At 42.9% G+C, this 19,351-nt stretch overlaps 1 protein-coding gene across 2 annotated transcripts in view; it reads right to left on the bottom strand.

The window, feature by feature from the left end:
- Window positions 1-19,351, bottom strand: part of KCNK2 (potassium two pore domain channel subfamily K member 2) — a 104,157-nt gene that overhangs the window by 68,958 nt on the left and 15,848 nt on the right. The window contains exons 1-2 of one of the 2 annotated variants that reach the window (XM_037406006.1): window positions 8,957-9,157; window positions 6,996-7,306 (exon numbers count right to left, since the gene is read on the bottom strand). In XM_037406006.1, the coding sequence (XP_037261903.1) occupies window positions 6,996-7,306; window position 8,957 (312 nt within the window). In that variant the 5' untranslated portion in view covers window positions 8,958-9,157. Of the gene's footprint in view, window positions 1-6,995; window positions 7,307-8,956; window positions 9,158-19,351 lie in introns of those variants that run through there. The other variant, XM_037406005.1, reaches the window with a different exon arrangement.

Here is a 19,351-nt window from a genome sequence, read left to right as displayed (position 1 = left end):
TGTGCAGGACAGGTGCGGGAGGGTGATGATCAGAGGTCTTTCACAGAGATCTTTTATGTAATAAATATTCCTCTGATCTGTGGGTACGGGTAGAATTTGGGGGATTTTACTGTGGAAGGAGACAATAGCTTCTGAACATCTATTTCTGGCAAGAGCGAAGCAGAAAGGCAATGCTGCAGTGAATGCCAGACTTACAGACCCAGTGGCACCGAAACAGGACCTTACCCTGCCAGTTAGGACTACCTGTATACTTAAGAACACTTAAGCTCTAGCGCTTTCATGGGCAGAGACACCTTACTAATATGCATTACATATGCACAGGGTAACAACACAAACTACAGTTCCTGCACTTCGTGTTTTAACTACTTTAAAAGTAATTCGTTTCACGTTGCTTTGAAAACACCATCTACAGGCAGCTCTGCTACTGGTATTTGAATTTGTGATATGCTTCACATCTGAAATGCAGGAGTACATTAAAAAAAACGATGCAACGGTATTTTGGATCCCCAGATAAATAAATAAAATGCTGCAGCAACAACTTCTTTTATGCTGGTCTATCAATCTTTTCAAGGCTTTAAGGTTTACGAAGCATAAACACCTGCTGCTTCCAGGTTAGGATCCAGATATGGGATGGTTCCTGCTTCCTTTTGGAGAGGCCGGAAGGAATTGCAACAGGGAGAGACTAAGAATATTTAGGGCTTAAACTGGTACATTAAAACTCCCTCAAAAAGTTCCTGCTTAAAAGTACCTGTAAGCTACAGCTCACAGAATTGAGAATGTCTATAAATGATGTGATTCAAAGAATGAATAAAATTTGATTCAGGCTTAATAGGCTTAGCTAATAAATTTTAAATTTGTCTAAATGAATTTCAGATTTGTCTGAAAACAATGCTTGCATCTCTGTGATTTATTATGTCAAAAAATGGTACAGCAAGCTTAAATATGTTCTAGTCTCTGGGAGAGAAAGAAGGAATTATGCTTCTTTATTTTAACAGTTTTCTACATAATCAGGAAGGTTACAGCTCAAGGAGCTTATCTGGCTGAAATAAAACAACATATTCCTGAGGGTGTAGAAAAATTAGTTTCTTGGGGTTACAATGCAAGTTGTGAAAAACCCTATGAAAAAGACACTAAATTAGCTACTGGTGGAGGTGCAACTTAATGCAGCTAGCTACCTTGAACTATGAAAATGAAGCCACAGAAAGCACATTTTAAAGTAAAATATTTTTACAAGAAATTAATCACGTAAGAAGCCATGATGATATTTTGGTGATGCCAGTTTGATGACAGAAACCCTGCTCCCATGTCATTCATAACTGTGTCAGGCTTCCCTCAAGAGAGAGAAAGAAAAAACCACATTTTTCCTCAAGGGAGGAAAAAATAAAACACATTTTGGTCTCATTCACAGTCTAAGAGATGAATGGAAGGAAAAGGGAGAATGCAGCTGACACAAATGTAAGATGAAAACAGGCATGGGACATGACTGTGGACCCCAGCACGGTCATGTTAACCACAAGCCCACACAGAACCCAAGGAGATCAGCTCATGGGATCAAGGTCAATTCAGCTAATCCTGGTGGTTCATTAATTCTTTTTTTTTTTTTTTTTTTTTTTTAAATGCAAGCACATTTTTGTGGGCATCTAGTTTTCAGAAGAAGCCACATACCCTGAAAGGGGCTGGACTTAAAACTCTACAAGAGTCCTTTATTGCTGAGACAGCTTGGTGCAGCATCCTGAAAACTTGTTCAAATTTCAAAATAAAGGCTTTATAAGACAAAAATTACCACAAACAGCACTTGGAACACATTAAAAGATTGTGCTGTTTAATGTGATATTATTTTCTCCACTTGTTGGGGTTTTCAGAATAAACATATTTGAAGGATGTTTCTGCTAAAGGAAACAGAAATGTGATATGTTCTGTTATTAACTTAAGTTTCAGTGTATCTTTACTTGAAAACTATTAAGTTTCAGAAAAAACTCACTAAGATAAATAAAATAATTCACACCAGCTTTCTGGGACACTCTATGTATTTAAAATAATATAACTGAAATTTCTCTTATTTTAAATTTTTGTATGCAAAAAATATAATTTTTGGTATGCAAAAATAATACATTAAACAACTTAACGCTTGGGAATTAAAAGGAATTTTTTTTCCATTTCAGTTTACAAAGGTCAACACTAAAATAACTGCGGAGCAATACATAATTAGCTGATATTTACATAAAAAGCTCTTTTTTGAAATCAGCTTTCTCATTGGCAGGGGGACAAATACTTGTCTCTCATTGCCAAGACATCCCATACTGGTCACATCCTTACCTCCTAGGAACAATAAGACTTCTGGGCAGGGGGAAAGCAAATTCATTGTTATTTCATACACCTCATTCTCCTTATAGGAGGATCCCCTGTAGAGGGAATGAGGTGTATGAATAATGACAGCTTTACAAAGTTGTCGGATATCATAGTCAGTCAGGCTCACCTGTCCCCAGAGACAAACTCTTAAGCCCAGGAGATGTCTAGAAAGCATATGCACTCATTTCATGGCTGCGCAGCACTGCAGGAGGGCATGCGTGCAACCTGAACATCAGCAATGCGACCTTCACATTTGCTACGATGCACGGGTGCATAAATACAGCAGAACATCTTCTAGGTACCTGGCAATACACTTTGTGCATCTGAGTTTGGAAACTGCAACATTTTTAAATGTTTAGTGGCAAGCTTGCTATAGTGAACAATCAACACTGTAAGAACTAGAACTAGATGTAAATAATTAGATACAAGCTCTCTAATTAAGAGATTTTTTCATTCTTTAATGCTTATTGTTATTTGCATACATATAGCTGGATTACTCCCAGGTTTCTATCAGCTTCTGCCAACAGAAAGCTCAGTGGTGGAGAAAAACCTGTTACAAGCGAGATGTAAAAAATCCCTAGTGTAAATGAAGATCAGGTTTATATATTTTGTCACATAAACACAAAATCCACACAGTCTGAACTACATTCACTCTTTTATTCTGTCACCTGGCAGTTACTTTGCATTGCATGGCAGGGCCAAGTTGAGAGTAGGCATGGACAGGGAAACCAAAACACCATCTGTGATGAATTGTCACGAGTTCTTTTTCCAAAAGAAGGAATATTAGTAAAGTGTCTGGCCACAACCCTTTCAACAGCTTTATAATGTATTAGATATTACATATAACCTTCACCAAACCAATGCTTTCCCATCTGTTAACAACTAAGATCCTTTCAAGACCTTTCAACTGAAACTTCAAAAAATGAAATTTAACATCAGACCATGCACAGCTTGCTGGTCTGTTATATCCTCATTAGAGTCACCAAGGTAGTGTTTGTACATTCACAAGCTTCCCTCCTGGGATGCTCCTCTAGCTGTAGATTCAGATATACCCCCGCGGATTGCTGTGCGCTGCCCATCGCAGCACTGCTGCATACAGCATGCAGTGATCCACTTAACATTGTCGTTAACACTGGCTTCAGGCTACAGCAAAAGAAGTTGAAATTGCCTGGAAAAAATGGGCTCTTGGGTGTACAGATATGCTCTGCATGACTTTTGTACATTTTAATTGCGGTACTAAATAGAAGTGCTCATGAAGTATCAAAAAAAAATATGTATCTGGAAGCAGGTGTCAGGGTCATACATTGCAGGTGTATTTTATTATACTGAGGCAATGAGTAACTGAAGTGGTTTAGACCGAAAGAGATCTGCAACACTGAGCCATGGAAGTCAGAGATGGAGAAGGTCATGAAGACCACCTCTTCCGTCAACACATGAACAATGCTGCTGGACTGAGCTGAAAAGTTATGAGGAAAACCCAGGTCATTTTTCTTTCTAAGGCAGCTGAGGCTGCTTGGCTGACGTCATCAGAGCACCCTATTTCATTAACTTTGCACATTTCCTACGCTGCAGAGCAGTTCTCCATTGCCCGATGTTTCACATGTAGAGAAAACATATAAAGTCTATAGAAGTATAATTCTCACCAAGGACAGTTAGAGAAGGCACACAATCAATGTGAAAATCCAGTTTCAGGAATTCAAAACCCAGGGAATAAAGCTGTGCATGCTGAAAAGTTGGCAGCAGTATGTACTGTTGTGCCAGGAAGGTTTCTGGTGACTGGTGAGATAAAATAAGGTTGGAGAAGACAGGAAAGGAAAACTCCCTATCCTGTGCACATTTATAGAAGCACACAAATCTGTGTTGTAATCACCTCTGTGGCAAGGGGGAAATTTCAACAAAGGTGCTGGAAACTGGATGGCCCCTGGGTGCTAGCAAACTGGATTTTCATTCCACTTGTACAATTTTTTGTAGCTGAATGTGCTCTCAAACTAGTCTCCTCGATTTGCCCACCTGACTATGCCACCGCACGCTGAACTGTCAGTTAGCAGGCTTGGGATAGTGCAGCCTGCTTCACAGTAAAGATTAAATGGCAGATCATAAGTTGTGAGGATTGAAAAAGCCTGGCATGATAAGCACCTTGAGCAATGACTAGCATGAACCAGAGCGAAACCAGTTTCTGGATTCCCAGAACACGAAGTTCAAAAGGAAAAGTTTGTAATAAATTCCATTATAGTTTGACTCAAGGTAAATACTTGATTAAAGAAGACATTACCACCTGCAAGCTCTGTAATTTTCTTCACACACACTAATCATTCCAGCTTCCTACTACACTAGTACGTATTAATTTTCAGTTTTATAGCTTTCAGTGAATTCTTACATATCATTTACTTTTTCCTCACACACACTATTTATTTTTATTCAGATATCCAACAAAAACTGAAGAAACACTGCATTATACTGTAATAGCAGTCAGACATAAACCCAGAGAGACAAAATGTATTCCAGTAATTTAGCTTCTCTGACAAAGTGGTAAGTAGGGAAGAAATATGACCCCATGGTTAAGAGAGCAGCCTAGACTTGGAAAAAATGGATTTGAGACTCTTCTTTACCATTGCTTTCCTATTTTGCTTTGGGTAAGTCACTTAATTCCCAACCCTTAAACAACTTGAGGCAATTCGTTATCATTCATTCTGCACAAAGAAAGGCACCAAAATGCACTTGTAGAACCAGGCTCCTCATGCCTCTGCTCTCCTCTTGTAAAAGGAGAATAACAACACATTCCTACCTCCACGTTGTGATGTTCTTCTTCGCAGAGAAGCAGAAGGGAACAAGGAGAAATTGCATTTTCCATTCACCCCAACAACAAACAGAGCAAACTCTTCCCACAACTATTTTTCATCCATGTGCTGTGGGAGGCTGTGTCACCCCACCAGGCCTCACAAGCCTGTGTCTTTCTGGTCACGCCAAGACTGCTAGCGAAGCAGGGAGCTAATGCTGACACAGGTATCTGCGCTCTGATAATTGTACTGAAACTGTCATTTATTTTGCACAGAACATCAAATGGGCATTGAATGCTGATGAAGTGTTTTTTTATTACCAATCTGTGCTTCTGGGTAGGGAATCATAAATGCTAAAATATCTAAGTACTCTAGAGAAAATTTCAGCATTTTTTGCCTTAAGGACCATCTCATACATGATGTAAGATAATATTGCTTCAAAATTTCTATTTTTATCTTCACAAGTACAGGATCTGACCTAAAAATTTCACATGGGGATATGTACACTAGCTACAAGAGATTGTTTTAATCAGAATGTGCTTGTATATTTCTCTGAAAGATTATCTCACATTCTGCTGGTAGAACCTCTGAAACGCAATTACACAGCATTGAAATTAGATCAGCAGCACCTCCTCAGGCATGCCCAGTCAGGACACATGCAGATAGGAACTGCCTAAAGGGCAGCGGTTTTGGAACACGTTTTAGCAACAAGGCAGGGGGGAAATCACAAAATACAAGAGGTTTTCCCAGTTTGCTTTTAAAATCCAGAAGTAGTGTGCCATAAAAATAACTCGGTATGTCAGAGCTCCGCATTTAAACCGGAAAAAAAAACCAGGTGTCCACGCTGATGCTCAAGGCAGATTGGTCTAGAGAGGTAAAACCAAATTCTAAACTCCCAGCCTTATCTGCTGTCAAAAACCACCTCCAGAAGGCTTTGTGTACATGCAGCTGCACTAGCCAGGGTCTGGATGCCTGCCAGCTTCTCCTGCTCTCCCCTGTCCCATCTCAGGCTCTGCAGACGCAGACGGCCCCATGGCTGCTGTTTAATGAAGGAGTCAATCCTTGCCAACTCTTGGCTGTTCACTCCAGCCTCCCCTTTCATTGTCTTATCCCCAGAACTGACATTATTTGGCAGCCCCTTGCTGCTCCCTGCAGCGCCACTGGATATTCATAAGAACATGGGAACACAGGATTTGAATTGGAGGGGGCCTTTATAAGGCTCTGGATCTGGTTCTGTGCTACTGTAAATAAATAGTTACTATGATTCTGAGGCAGGTGACCTGCAAAGGTAAAGTCATGTTAGTAGGAACACAACAATGTACATCAGTTGTGAGTATGCCTTTAAGAAGTGGAGAAAATTGAGATTTAAGATCAAAACAGCAAGTCCGTAGTACTTCCCTGTACTTAAAACAGAATCAATAAAAAGAAACATACAGCTGGAAGGGAAGCTAGCTCGATACAATCACGATAAATTAGAAGTTCTTTAGGGCAATGGATAGTGTATTTTCTTCCTCAGAATTAGACATTTCAAATATTGACAGACCTAGTAAGGCACAATCAATGTATCAATTCCTTTGTGAACTATTAATTATATATATTGCTGATGAATAATCATTTAATTAGCATACTGGGATGCTTCAGTGAGAAAAGGCTGTCTACCAAATGTACTGGACCTAAAAATAGCAATAGCTTTTCAGCCATGAGGCTTTGCATGAAAATGCTATTGCTCAACTTCTGGTCTTAACACTTGTTACATCGCTCGGCCAACACAGAGCTTTGCTAATAACGTTTTTCCCCTTTATCACAGTAATGGTGCCATACAGATTTTTTTCCTCTAAGGCACGGTGGCAAGGGTTTGGTGTGGATTACCTGTATCAGTTCATCAAGCTCTGTTGCATTCACACAGGAATGCTGAGATACAAACGTCTGCTTCTGAATCACAATGGTGGTTCTCTGGGAGGTCTCATGAGGCTGCTCCAGGGCTTTAAATACTGTTGCTCCAATTATTAAATACACGACGACCACCAGAAAAATTGTTGAGACTGTCTTCCATTTCATAACATTAATGGCCGAATCACTTTCCTCCCGTGAAGAGAGCACGGTAGGCTTGGTGGAAAATGATAATCTTGGTTTGGAGTTCTGAGTGGCCGATTTGGGATCCAGCAAGTCAGGTGCCGCCACTGGCAAAACACAAGAAGAAAGTTAATTTTCACAGTGCCACTCATTTCATTAACTGAACTTCTTGCAAAAAGATCACACAAATCCTGTTGCTTCAAACTGCAACTCTTAAACTGTTGAATCTTTCCCTTAAATCCCATGCACTTTACAACAAGGCTGCTGCTCTGAGCAGTATTAATCCATTTTTACAAGCATACACGCATTTGCCACATTTTCTGTCTGCGTCTGTCCCCTCCCAATATTCAGTCATTTCCAACATGCAGATTTCCCCTACACTGTTGCATTTCATTAGGGTAGTGTAGAGTGGTATTTTGCTGCTGAGATTCTTTACACCCGCTGGTCTCTTAAGCACCACTAAGCAGCTTTCCAGCTGTGTTTTACCTCAGCATTACAGAAGTAGCAGAAAAACACAAACCCTTCTCTCTCTCACCTATTTCGTCCTGCACTCCGACAAATGCTGAGAACAGTTGCATGATCTGTTCCACACTCCCCAGACACAACCATAAAAAGAACATATTGCTCACCATACCGGTCTTAAAGTGTTAACTGCGTATCAATTACACCTTTCAAAAAATACCAGTAAAACGTGTGTACTTACTGGAAAAGCCACCCATTTGTTAGAGCATGTATTTTTATTTACAGCTACAAAAACCCACCGGGTTACCAGAAGAGCAGCTGAGTGCGTTATCAAGTATCTCGATAACTCGTGACTACCGGCAACTACATGGGCACTAAAAAAAAATCCGCCACATCAAGTGCAGGTAAAGGTCTCCTGTGGGAAGATGGCCACAGCAGTTGACCACACAGGCTATATTTACATCGGAATTACATTTCGAACGGCCACCACACGGCTTCCAGCTGCCGGTGGGACGAGCCCCGAGCTAAATCCAGAGGGAAGTCTCCCTCAGGACGGCGGCGGTGGGACACCCGCGGCAGGGCCACCCCCGGGCGTCGCGGGCTCACGCACCCCCCGGGGGGGCCCGGGGACAGCGGCAGCCCCCGGGCCGGGCCGGGCCGAGCGGGGTCCCGGGCGCCCCGCACGCCCCACGCGGTCACGCCTCCCGCTGCCCCGGCCCCCGCCCCGCGGGCACCCGGCGCACGGGCACGGCCCCCCCCGCCGCGCCCCGCACCTTGGCGGGGGGAGCCGCCCTCCCGCCGCAGCCCCTGCGACCCTCCGAGCCCCCAAGGACGGTGCCGGGGGCCGCGGCGCTCCCGGTCGGGGCTGCCAAGCTCGCCGCCCGCCCGCCCGCCCGGATCAGCGCCGACCGGCCGCGGCCGCCGGCGGCGAACAAAGGAGCGGGCACCGGGCACCGCCGCCGGCCCCGCCGCCCCCTCCCCGCCGCCGCTGCCGTGCGCCGGGGGATGCCCGCGGCCCCGGTGCGGCGGGCGAGCCCCGAGCCGCCGCCGGCGGGGATGCTCCGCGTCGGGGAGCGGCGCGGGGGCGAGGCGGCCGGCGGCGGGGCCGGGGCGCGGCGCGGGGCCGGGGCGGGAGGGGAGGGGAAGGGGAGGCAGCCAGGCTCGGTACAAAGGGGGCCCGGCCCGCCGGGGAGCATCCCGGGGTCCCCCCCGCGCCCGGACGCGGGAGAAGCAGGAACGCATGCAGCATCCGCAGGGCTGGGAGCGGGGAGGCACGCCATTGTGCTCGTACTCACTTCTTATTTACCGACCCGGTGCCCTCTCCTCGCTCCACGGGCAGGCATTTTTTCAGGGCTTGGGTAGATACAGTCAGAGCAAATTAAAAAATAAAAGAAATTTAAAAAGAAGGAGAAGGAGAAGAAGGAAGAAGCAGACGGAGAGGAAGAGGCTGATGGATGGGTCTGGAGGAGAGGGAGCGGCAGGGGCGGGCGGGCTGGCAGCGCGGATCCCGCCGGCTCCCCCCGGCCCCGGGGCGGGCGAGGTGCCTCACGTCGCGCATCGCGCATCGCACATCGCGGCGCGCGCGTGGCTGTGTGCGGGTGTGCGCGTGTGCGCCCGTGTGCGGGTGTGCGCGTGTGGCCGTGCCTGAGCGTGCCCCTGCGCGTCCGTGTGCGTGTCTGTGGCTGCCCGTGCCCCTGCGTGCTCTGGTGCGCCGGGCGTGCGGACCTCGGCGATGCCTTTTGTGGGGCAGCGGGCAGCCGTGCGCCCCCTTCCGCGTCCCCCACCGCGGGGGGGGGGGGGGAGGCAGCGCCCCTCCGCGCAGGCAGCCCCTCAGCTGGGCGGGCAGATGCTGCAGGGGCGCGGGGAAAAAAATGAACGGGGGAGGCGGAGGGGAGGCAGAGCGGTACCTGCGGAGACCGAGGTCTCGCCTGGAAACGAGCGAGGAGAGGCGGGAGGGAGGAGAAGGCACCGGCCACCCCCGCCGGCGGTCCCCGCTCCAGCCCCAAACGCCACCGCCTCGCCAGAGCCTGCCCGTGAACTTTTGAACTAGCCGAAATGTCACCGCGGCAGCAGGAGCGGGGGGCGGGCGGGGGACCCCGCGCCGGGCTGCGGGGCAGGGCGGCTCCGTCCTTGCCAGCTTGGCCTGATTTTTAACCCGTGTGCTTTGCAGCCCGGCGTTTTGCCGCAAGGAGTTAACTAGGTGGGATCTAGGAGTCAGGGATGGTAGTTGCTCTCCTATCGCAGCACCGCCAGTGTACCGCCTCCTGCCATTTTAGGCTGATAGATACATCAGAAATGCTGCTTCAACTGTGGATTCTGCCACTAAAAAGCCTGAAATGATTCTTGTTATCTTTGCCACGGGATAACTCCCCGATTTCGCTGTCATCTATCACCTGTGACATTATCCGTGGGTCAGTTGTTCGCACTGAGGTGATGAACATCTACACTTGCCTATAAGACAGGAGAGGATTTACCCAGAGAATCCAAAAAGTGCTCCCAACAGCCACACTCTAAAAAGTCTCTGCAAGCATGTTAAAGAATTACTCGCCGTAACAAATGGGTATAGGTCACAAGCATTTAAAGCCAGAGGCTGTATGGCCAAAGTCAGTCATACGTTGGGTGTTTAACGGGCTATAATCCTGCTTAAATCAGCAGCACCATCAGCAAACACTTTAGAAGTCACTTATATGAACGCTTCTCCGTATCAGTGTGACATAATACAAATGAGTGTAATATTGAGTTCCTTAGGACTCCAATTTCAGCAGTATCAATCATGCCAATCTTCCCTGGTGTGTTCACACACCTCCACGAGATGCAGCGCAGGGCAGGAAGCTGCGTCTGCTATTTCAGTTTGAGCTGTAGCTCATCGCTCCCCATTGCCATGAACTAGCAAAGCCGTTGTCGAGTAACAAGAGCCGTTGGGCCCAATCCAGCAAATCCTTCTGCAAGTAGACTTTCAGTCGTACGGTCAATTTCATCATTGCGGTGCCAATCCTCAAACAACAGAAGAAAAGCAAAATGCCCGCTCCCATCTGCTGATACTCCTTTGCTCAAGGGATCCTTGAAGATGAATGATTTTCACACCTGGATCTTTTTTATACCAAAAAATCATCTTTCTCCCAAAAAAGATTTCTTAACTGTTAGCCCATGTAAACACTGCCTGTTACTACCTCGCGGGAAAGAATCATTCCGCAGGATTTTTTCCAACATCCTATGGGAAGACAGGCACAAAAATTTCCTTCCATGCTGACCTGCGTCTGTATAAAATATTGTGGAAAATAGTACTACATGCCTTTCTTTAGCAATCTAAATATTTGGAATAAGATTTTGTTTTTCCTTGAGTGAAGGAATTATTATTAAAAGCTGAAAGGGGGTCAGACTTAGTGCCTACAATTTGGAATCAGTGGGAAGCCTCACGATAGCTTCAGCTGCGTTTGGACGAGGCCTTAAATTCAGTCATTCCACCCAACGGGCAGAAACCATTTTGGGATCCACTGTAGGAATGACGGCATTGGTACCTTAACTTCAATAGCTGAAGAGCTGTCTCTGTGAAAGTAATTATTTCCATTAATTACCTAGTAAATGGCTCCAATGTCTACTTTCAGTTGGCTGATATTTTCCACCTATTGTGATCCCAGATGCAATCCTCAGCTGGAGCTTGCCGCTTACTTAAAGTGGACTGGAGCTGTGCTTTCTCACTTCTGCCAGGGATATAAACACTCCACATATGGCAGGTACCTTTAATGACTGACATCTTCAAATCCAGCATGAAAAGCAGTAATTCTTTTTGTGGTGCACAACAAAAACTATTGTGTATAGCAACTCCTGTTTCCTGGAGGCCTTATATAGCACCAGCATTTATTCTGTGGGGTCATGCTCCCCAATATTTTATTGTAATGTATGCCACGCATTGTTTGAATTTTGTGTGTGACCATTTTGCCTTCAAATTTGGAACTGACATTCAACCAGTTTGACATGTCAGGCCTGAGCTTTACTAAACAAACACTCAAATGCAGAATATCACTGACAAAACATACCACCAACCAACCAAGATTAAATTGTAAAAGGGGCTACACAGAGCTCCAACCTTGCAAGCAAATGGGCTTGCTGTTGAGCCAAAGAGATTTATCTGAACTAAAACAAAACAACAACAACAAAACCTCATAAGATTAAGTATACGCAGGTTTGTGTGTTTCATGCTAACATGAGAAAAACTCACAAAGTACAGGACTTTCAAATGCTGTCTAAAAATGTCTTGGCATGAGTTTGGGATGGCCACATTATTCACAGACGGTGGCTGCTGGAAGCTGCTCAGCTCTTTGAAATGTTAAAAGTAGGCTCAGCTGAAAGAGGCATGCAGCATGCAGAGGAAGTCAAAGTTACATGATAAACATAGCAATCACATATTCATACAAATAACAGCTGTAGATGATCTAAACATAGCTCTGATAGGACAGGAGAGCATTCAAAAGGAAATAGTTATTCCAGAAAAATATCACCCTAGAAAGACCAATTTAAAAAGAGTACATAAAAAAGTACCCTTATCTTTTCTTCTTTCCAGCTGCAGGAGCCATCTCCTCCCCGCAAGGCCATGAAAAATATTTTCTTTGTGCCCAGAGCAAAAGGTTCCTGCTAAGCCCCCATTTCTGGGTGCAGTAAATGCTCTTCTTTAACCAGCTGTGTAATAGGAAGTGCCACAGGTTCCAGCCCTCTTATTTAATTGCCAAGATTTTCTGCATTTCCAAGGGACTGTTACAGCAAGGCTTCCTAGTGAGGGTGCTTCCCTCGGTGACTTCAACAGACTATTCATATGGGCACCTATTTAATTCACCGCAGGGGACCTGCACCTTTGATCAAACACTGCCTTGCTATAGGCTTCAGCCCTTGCTGTGGACACAGCATCTTCCCCTCTAAAGGCAGCAATGCTTTCTTGTGATGTAAGAACAGGAAACCTCTGCCTTTCTACAGAACGGGTCAAAGCATACACCCAGTTGAAGTCCAGGATAAAGCCTTGCTACTGCTAGGTTTTGTTACAACAGAGCTCAGCAGAAATACTACTGGACTTATTTAGTAGGGTTAATTTTAAAGCTCATTGTACTTATTCAGCGGGACTTACAAATGACCTGTCTCTTGACTTCTTTGGAGACATTAAAAGATCTCTGTCAGTTCTTTATGGGTAATTATGACATTAAGGCCATGCCATGTTACTGTATTCTGCCATTAAACCACTACTTGTATCCTGCTATGGGAATTTACACTAAACGAGAAACTAATGGCATACAGCCTGCTTCTCCTTTGAGCAAAGGAGAAGGCAGACACTGGGCTTCACGGGCAGTAAGGACACAGAGCTGCTCCCAGTAACCACACTGAGACTGACTGCACTGTCCCAGCCCACCACCAGCATTAGGAGGGCAAAGAGAAGGCAATGGGCAGGAGACACAAGCAGCTGAGTTATACTCAGCCCTCATCTGCCTCTGAAAATATTAAAGCCTCTAAGCAGTCCCATTTAAAAATACGTGATCACTTTTAAATCACATTTTAAAATGAGTAAGCATATGCGGTGCAACTAGAATATGTATTAATGGCGTTTACCTCACTAACAAGCTATTACATCTACCACAAGTGTCTGTCTTACAGTGTGACGAATTACTTGTTCAACAGAAAAGTCATTGTTTTTCACCTTATCAATTACTAGAAAAAATGTTTACATGTGCCCATCTATTTTCATACAGCTCAGTTGTCAGTTTTAATTAGGTTCTAATTCTTTCCATCACTAGTAATTCTTATCTATTTATCCACGTGCAGTAAGTGGGAAGTTGTTTTAGAACCCATAAAGTATTCGCTGCTGTAATTAATATTGTGAATGTGTATTTTTCTTTACTGCCTTGCAAATCTCCCAGTGGGTTTCCTCCCTGACTGTGTCATGTTACCAGACCTAATGGGATTTATTTGTCACATGTTCTGCCACTGTTTTTTCATATTTGCTTTCACAAACCTGTTATGCTTGGATAGCTTCAGAAGCAACAATTATAACCAAGTTTTCAATGCCAATCTCATCAATGATAAATGTGAATTGCCATATGTCACCTTTATTATGGATTATTTATGCACAGGAAAAGCTTACTACTCCTTTGAATTACTGATCTCCTTGAGGGAAAGCTGGTGGTGCCTTGCGTTGATTACAAAACGTTTTCCTGTAATCATCAAAATGTTCTACAAAGTTGCTGGTCTGTAATTTGTTTTTCATTGTTGCTAGTTGTGGTCTCTTCAAAATAGGAGACTGGCAATGGGAATATCTAGATTTTATATCGGGCTGTCCACACCCATTAGTACCAATCATGCAACTGTCCTCATAGATTTTCATGGTGCTACTGGATGACTTATGAGGTGGAAACCTAATCTCTGGATTGTCTTTGCAGACTGGAAAAAAGCATGTAATATTTTGAAAGAAGAAGAACATACATATAAGACTGCAGACATCAGCTCTGACAAGAGAATGGCCAAAGCTCATGCTTACTTCACAAGGTAGTTTTCCTTGAGTAACTAAGTAGATGCTTAGTTTTAAACCAAGTTTTGAGGAGCTGGGTATTTTATTTTTATATTTGTAAAGTACTACATCCACATTTTAGGGAACTCTGGAAATAGTGACACAGACCTATGGCACAACAATATGTAAATAAAATAAAAAAGAGACAGAGGACGCTGGAAATCACCTAAAATAGCATTAGTGCTTTTCTTGTAGAGTAATCCACAAATATAATTTGGAAGAAACAAAACAAACCAGACAAAGACCAGAGAAGAGAAAATAGCCCAGGCAATACTAAATAAGTGTCATGCAGGGATAATGAAAGAACTTGCTAGCAGAAATAAAGAATACAAATGAGGAGATGAAAAAGGAGAACATTAAGTATCATCTATGTTTTTAAACCACCAGACTTACTCTACATGGCAGTAGCTATAAGAGAAAGTGTGATGAAATACATGAATTATTTTCAAATGTGCACAAGAGACTCTGTTTTCTGGCAACCTCTGCGTGTTCAGCTACAGGGAGATACGTCTGGAAAAGATGCCACAGATTTTTTATAGAAAGATAACATTTGGTAGTGTTTTTCTTTTTTTTTTTTTTTTATTTGATAGCTTGTTCTAAGGATAGACCTCTTATTTTATCTCTTCTCAATTATTTTATCATTTTCTCTTCCCCCCATGCCAGGAACAGAGCTCACAAATCACAGTGTACAACTAAGCTGTGTGCTACTGCTAATGTCAAAATATGGGAGTTGTAAGTAATGGTTAGTTAATTTAAAGAGGTATAGGGTTTCAGCTTTTAAAACTCTCAGCACAAAAAAGTACCTCCCAGATTTTCAATTAAGCACCTAAACAGAGGCGAAGAGGTAATTTCACATCACATTAAAAGTCTGACTTTGAAAATCAGGGTGTCACAACTTCATAGCTTCATCTGCAAAGGATCGCCTGCCCTTTCCAGTGACCAAATCTTTCTGCTGTGCTAAAGATGCCACTAGCACCATGCAGGCAGAAAGCTGGGTGAACAGAGCCCGGTTTTCATAAGGTGCTTGGACGGCAAGAAGCATAAATTTCTGCCATTCAGATGGATAGTGCATTGGCATTGCGCAGCACTTCCATCCTTGAACACTCTTCCCTCTATTTTCTTTAAAGTGTAGACCTTGAAATTCTGGGCTTGCTGGTTTCATCTTGGGTTGGCAGCTACAGACTGTGTTGGCAGGAGAACAGCTACAAGTTCATACTCATTTTTTCACTTCTAAAGTATCTGTTAATCTATCTTTACATTTTTGCTAGAAATAAGGTTTTTCAGTTGTGTCGTGCCACTGATGTTAAGCATGCAACGAAACTGAACCAGTTTTGTACAGTTTCCTGTTTTATTTTCAGTTGTTAGAGGGAACATTAAAAGCTGGTCTCCAGCTCCAAGGTAGATGAAGGTGCAAAATATAGGGGAAGATTTGCCCACATTTTCCTCTTTGCATAGCAAATGTAAATATACCCCAGATGTAAATACCCCAGGCACCAAAGACAACCAGACACACTTAGGACTGTGACTGGTGAGAAAGTTGCTTTATATGACCCCTTCACATAAACCAGCTAAAATTAATATTATGAAATTTCCATGACATTTTAGCAGCCTGGACATGAAGGCTGTTCTATTTCTAAAATGCTCAACATCTTAATACTTTTATAATCACTTGCCCAAAAAGGTCACTTGCCCTATCACATAAATGGGCAAAGTAAGATTGGAAAAAATTAATTATGCTAGTGTAAAAGGTATTCTTCAATGAAAATTATTGTTCTTCTAAATTATTTGTATTGGCCACATATATCGTAAGTGACCCCCTGTAACAATTCATGTAAACTTTCCATTATTTTTTTGTTAAAAATGGGAGTATACCGATTTAAGAAGAGTAATTGCCAAGAAAATTTAATAGAAAAGCCATGAAGAAACAAATTCCTGAAATTACTGCTTTCCTAGCTTTTCATGTTCTCTCCCATAACAACTTCGGATATAAAGGGGATTACTATTCACAAAATGTACTTAAGGCTTCATCCAATAAGAATATCTCAATGGAAGAAATGCAACAAAAGCAGTAAGTAAGTAAGCCTCAGGCTGAACATTTGTACCAGATTCTTGGGGACTCATTGGCAATTTCTTTCTTTATTTTAGAGGGATGATCTGATGATTTTTCTTACTCGTAAAAATTGCCTAGAGTATTTTGGAAAGTCAGCTATGATCACAATATTGTAATTAGCATAGTAAACTTGTGGGAAAAATATCCCTTATTCCTAACTTACAGGGACCTGCATGCTGCTAGCAAATCTATATAAATACATGTAACCCAGATGTGAAGGATTTTGAACATCACGGCGGAACACCGCACAAGGAGCGGTGTGGGAGTTCAGAGCAAGCTGCTGCATGCACAAGATTGTGCACCGTAACACAAAAACATTGCCAGCTGCTGAAGGTAGGGCAGGTATGGTCTTCACAGCAGCACACTCAAACTAGTAACTGACCTCTCAGCATGGCAAACTGGCTCAAATACAGTACTCCTATAGCACATACGTGTTGCCTCCAGTTCTGGGGTTACCTCTGTGTCAGCTGCTTTGGGTTTTTCTGTATCATTGTGCCAGGGACAGACATGGCATCTCTCTTGGACAGAGGCACCTATATGCAAAATCGTGATCCTGAAAAAAACATTTCTTTTTAATTTCTGTGTGGCTCAGTTTTCACCACTGGTGTCCTTTAGCAAGCTTTCTGCTTCTGGACACAAATACACTTCCCACCATGCTGCTCAACACTAATGGCATTTTTATGCTCAATTGATCCAGAAAATAAGCCTTCCTTACTTATCTCCTCAGGGGAGTTTATTTGGCTTTTCTGGAATGCTAGCAGAACAAACTTTATGTAAAATGTAGGGATGGTTACCACTTCCTTTTAAAACATAAATAGAAGAAAAGCCTCCACCAGATTTTATGCAACAGTGCAATGATTGGAAGACTCTCTCAGGATAAGGGGAAAAAGGACTCTAATTATTTCTTCTGCATAAAAGAATTTAAATCCACATCTTTCACATTCCTGGAGAGAGCCTATAACTGGGGCTCCCTCCATTTCAGCAAGCCATGCTTAAAAATCACTGATCCTAACACATTACTCGATTCAGGTGCGCAGTCCTGTAATTGTGTCTGGTCTCTAGGAAATATTACTGACCTGTATTTGTTGTCCCCACTTACATATTTGTGCAAAATAAGGTTTATACTTGAGTGTTATAAATAGTGATATACTTACACAGGTGCTTAGGAAGTTTAACGTCCCTTGCCATCAGCAGAAAGAATTTTACTGAAAACAGGTAAATGACCTGTTTACCCCCAGAGCAAGTACTGAGCTTGTCATTATTTTTTGCCTTCCTATTGCATAAAGGGTTTCTTCAGAGTCAGTTAGCTGCTGACTTCCAGCAGAGCCTACACTGTCACCAAAGGGCACTCCAAAGGAATATGCATGAGAACTGGATCCCAGCACCAGAGGGCTGTGGCAATTATTTTGGAAATTGTTTGGGCTTAAGCGCCTACTAGCTACATGGGAAAGATGAATCAACTTGAAGCCTAACTAGAAAGAGATGTAGCTACAATATGTTTCGTTTCTCATACCTCTCTTCAGAAATAGTCACTGATTTATTTTTGTTTTAATCTTAACATTTTAGTATAATAAATTTATTTTATTTTTGACTGAAAGCTAGTTAGAGCAAAGGTGGATTTCAGGGTGGCTGACAAACCTTAAGCAGCCATCTCCTCATTATGAGACAAATCTTTTAGTCCGTGTCAGCCTATTTTGACAGTTCCCAGCACCCTGCTTACTGGAAAAAACAGACTCCGGGTAGGAGATTAGGGTCCCACTATCAATGTTAATCAGAACCTACTAAGCAGTCATCAGGGTAATAAGCAGAAGGCATGAGATTCAAAGGATGTCCTTAGATTTATGACAATCCCATAATCTAGCAGGCATTAAAGAATTCAAATGTAATCCTAGTTCTTCCTGTAGAACTCGGGATTCACGAGGTGGGAAAAAGACAGAGGGAGAAAGAGAGAAAACATTCCTAGCTTAGTGATTATTATTCACTTGGCAGAGGAAGACATGAGTTCCTGCTCCAAGGACTGTTTATGCATTTTAACCAATGACAGTTTCAATGAAAAATCCAAGTGCAGAAACAAATTACATCTGATCACTTCTACAGATATTTATCACTGATAGTCATCATCAATCTTAGTCAGCAAACCCTACACTGACACCACCTCCCTTCAAATTCTTTACCAAGTTTACTTGTTTAGCATGCGAGAAGAAAAACCATCAAGGATGCTGCAACACGCAGAAAATTCCTGCTAACTCAGTTCAAACAGAGTAATTAACAGAATTAATCAATTTCAACTGAATGAGATCAAAGAAATCTCCCATCAGTTGACTGTATAGAATAACTCAAGGAAGATTAATTTCTATCCCAGTGTTCTCTTGATCCCAATAGGTTGTTGATGACAGAAGAGTAGAAAGAAAGCTTTTTATCATCAATCACTTTCGTTATTACTTGAATACACGCTGCGTACAAGGATCCACACATTCCTCTAATTTTAGACCAGAAAGCAACCTGTCAATAACTGCTGAACTACTAGCCATTCAAAATGACCACTTAGGGAAGAACATATGCCCAATAGCTGGTGTTTAGAATGCTTGACAGAAACCTACATATGGAAAAACACAAATGAATGTGCCTCACCCAGCCATGTTTTTCTTAAAGTAAATAACACTGAAGCCATATAAAACAATTACTGATTAACTGACAGCAATGCATCCTTCAATATACCACTTGCACATGTTAGATAGGTATACATCTGTATTATCTCCACATACTGCATTCATAGACTAGCTATAAGCTCTAATTATTACTATAATATTAAAATCATATTAGTATATCAGAAAAAGGTTATACTACATAATTAATAAATATCAGTAGTGTAATGAACTTGTTAATGAACACTCCTATAATGCAACAAAGATAGAGGTATCACTTAGCTGAACAGAATACTGGCATTGAAATGTGTGACTTTCTGACTTGCAGCATGGGACTCCCTGTCTCACCGTAAGTGTTCCCTAAGCCTCCTTACTACAGACATACTGA

Source organism: Falco rusticolus, chromosome 12, assembly GCF_015220075.1.
Source record: "Falco rusticolus isolate bFalRus1 chromosome 12, bFalRus1.pri, whole genome shotgun sequence".
Classification (NCBI taxonomy): Eukaryota; Metazoa; Chordata; class Aves; order Falconiformes; family Falconidae; genus Falco; species Falco rusticolus.
The sequence above is the reverse complement of the archived record's forward strand: the minus strand, read 5'-3'. Positions and strand labels throughout refer to the sequence as shown.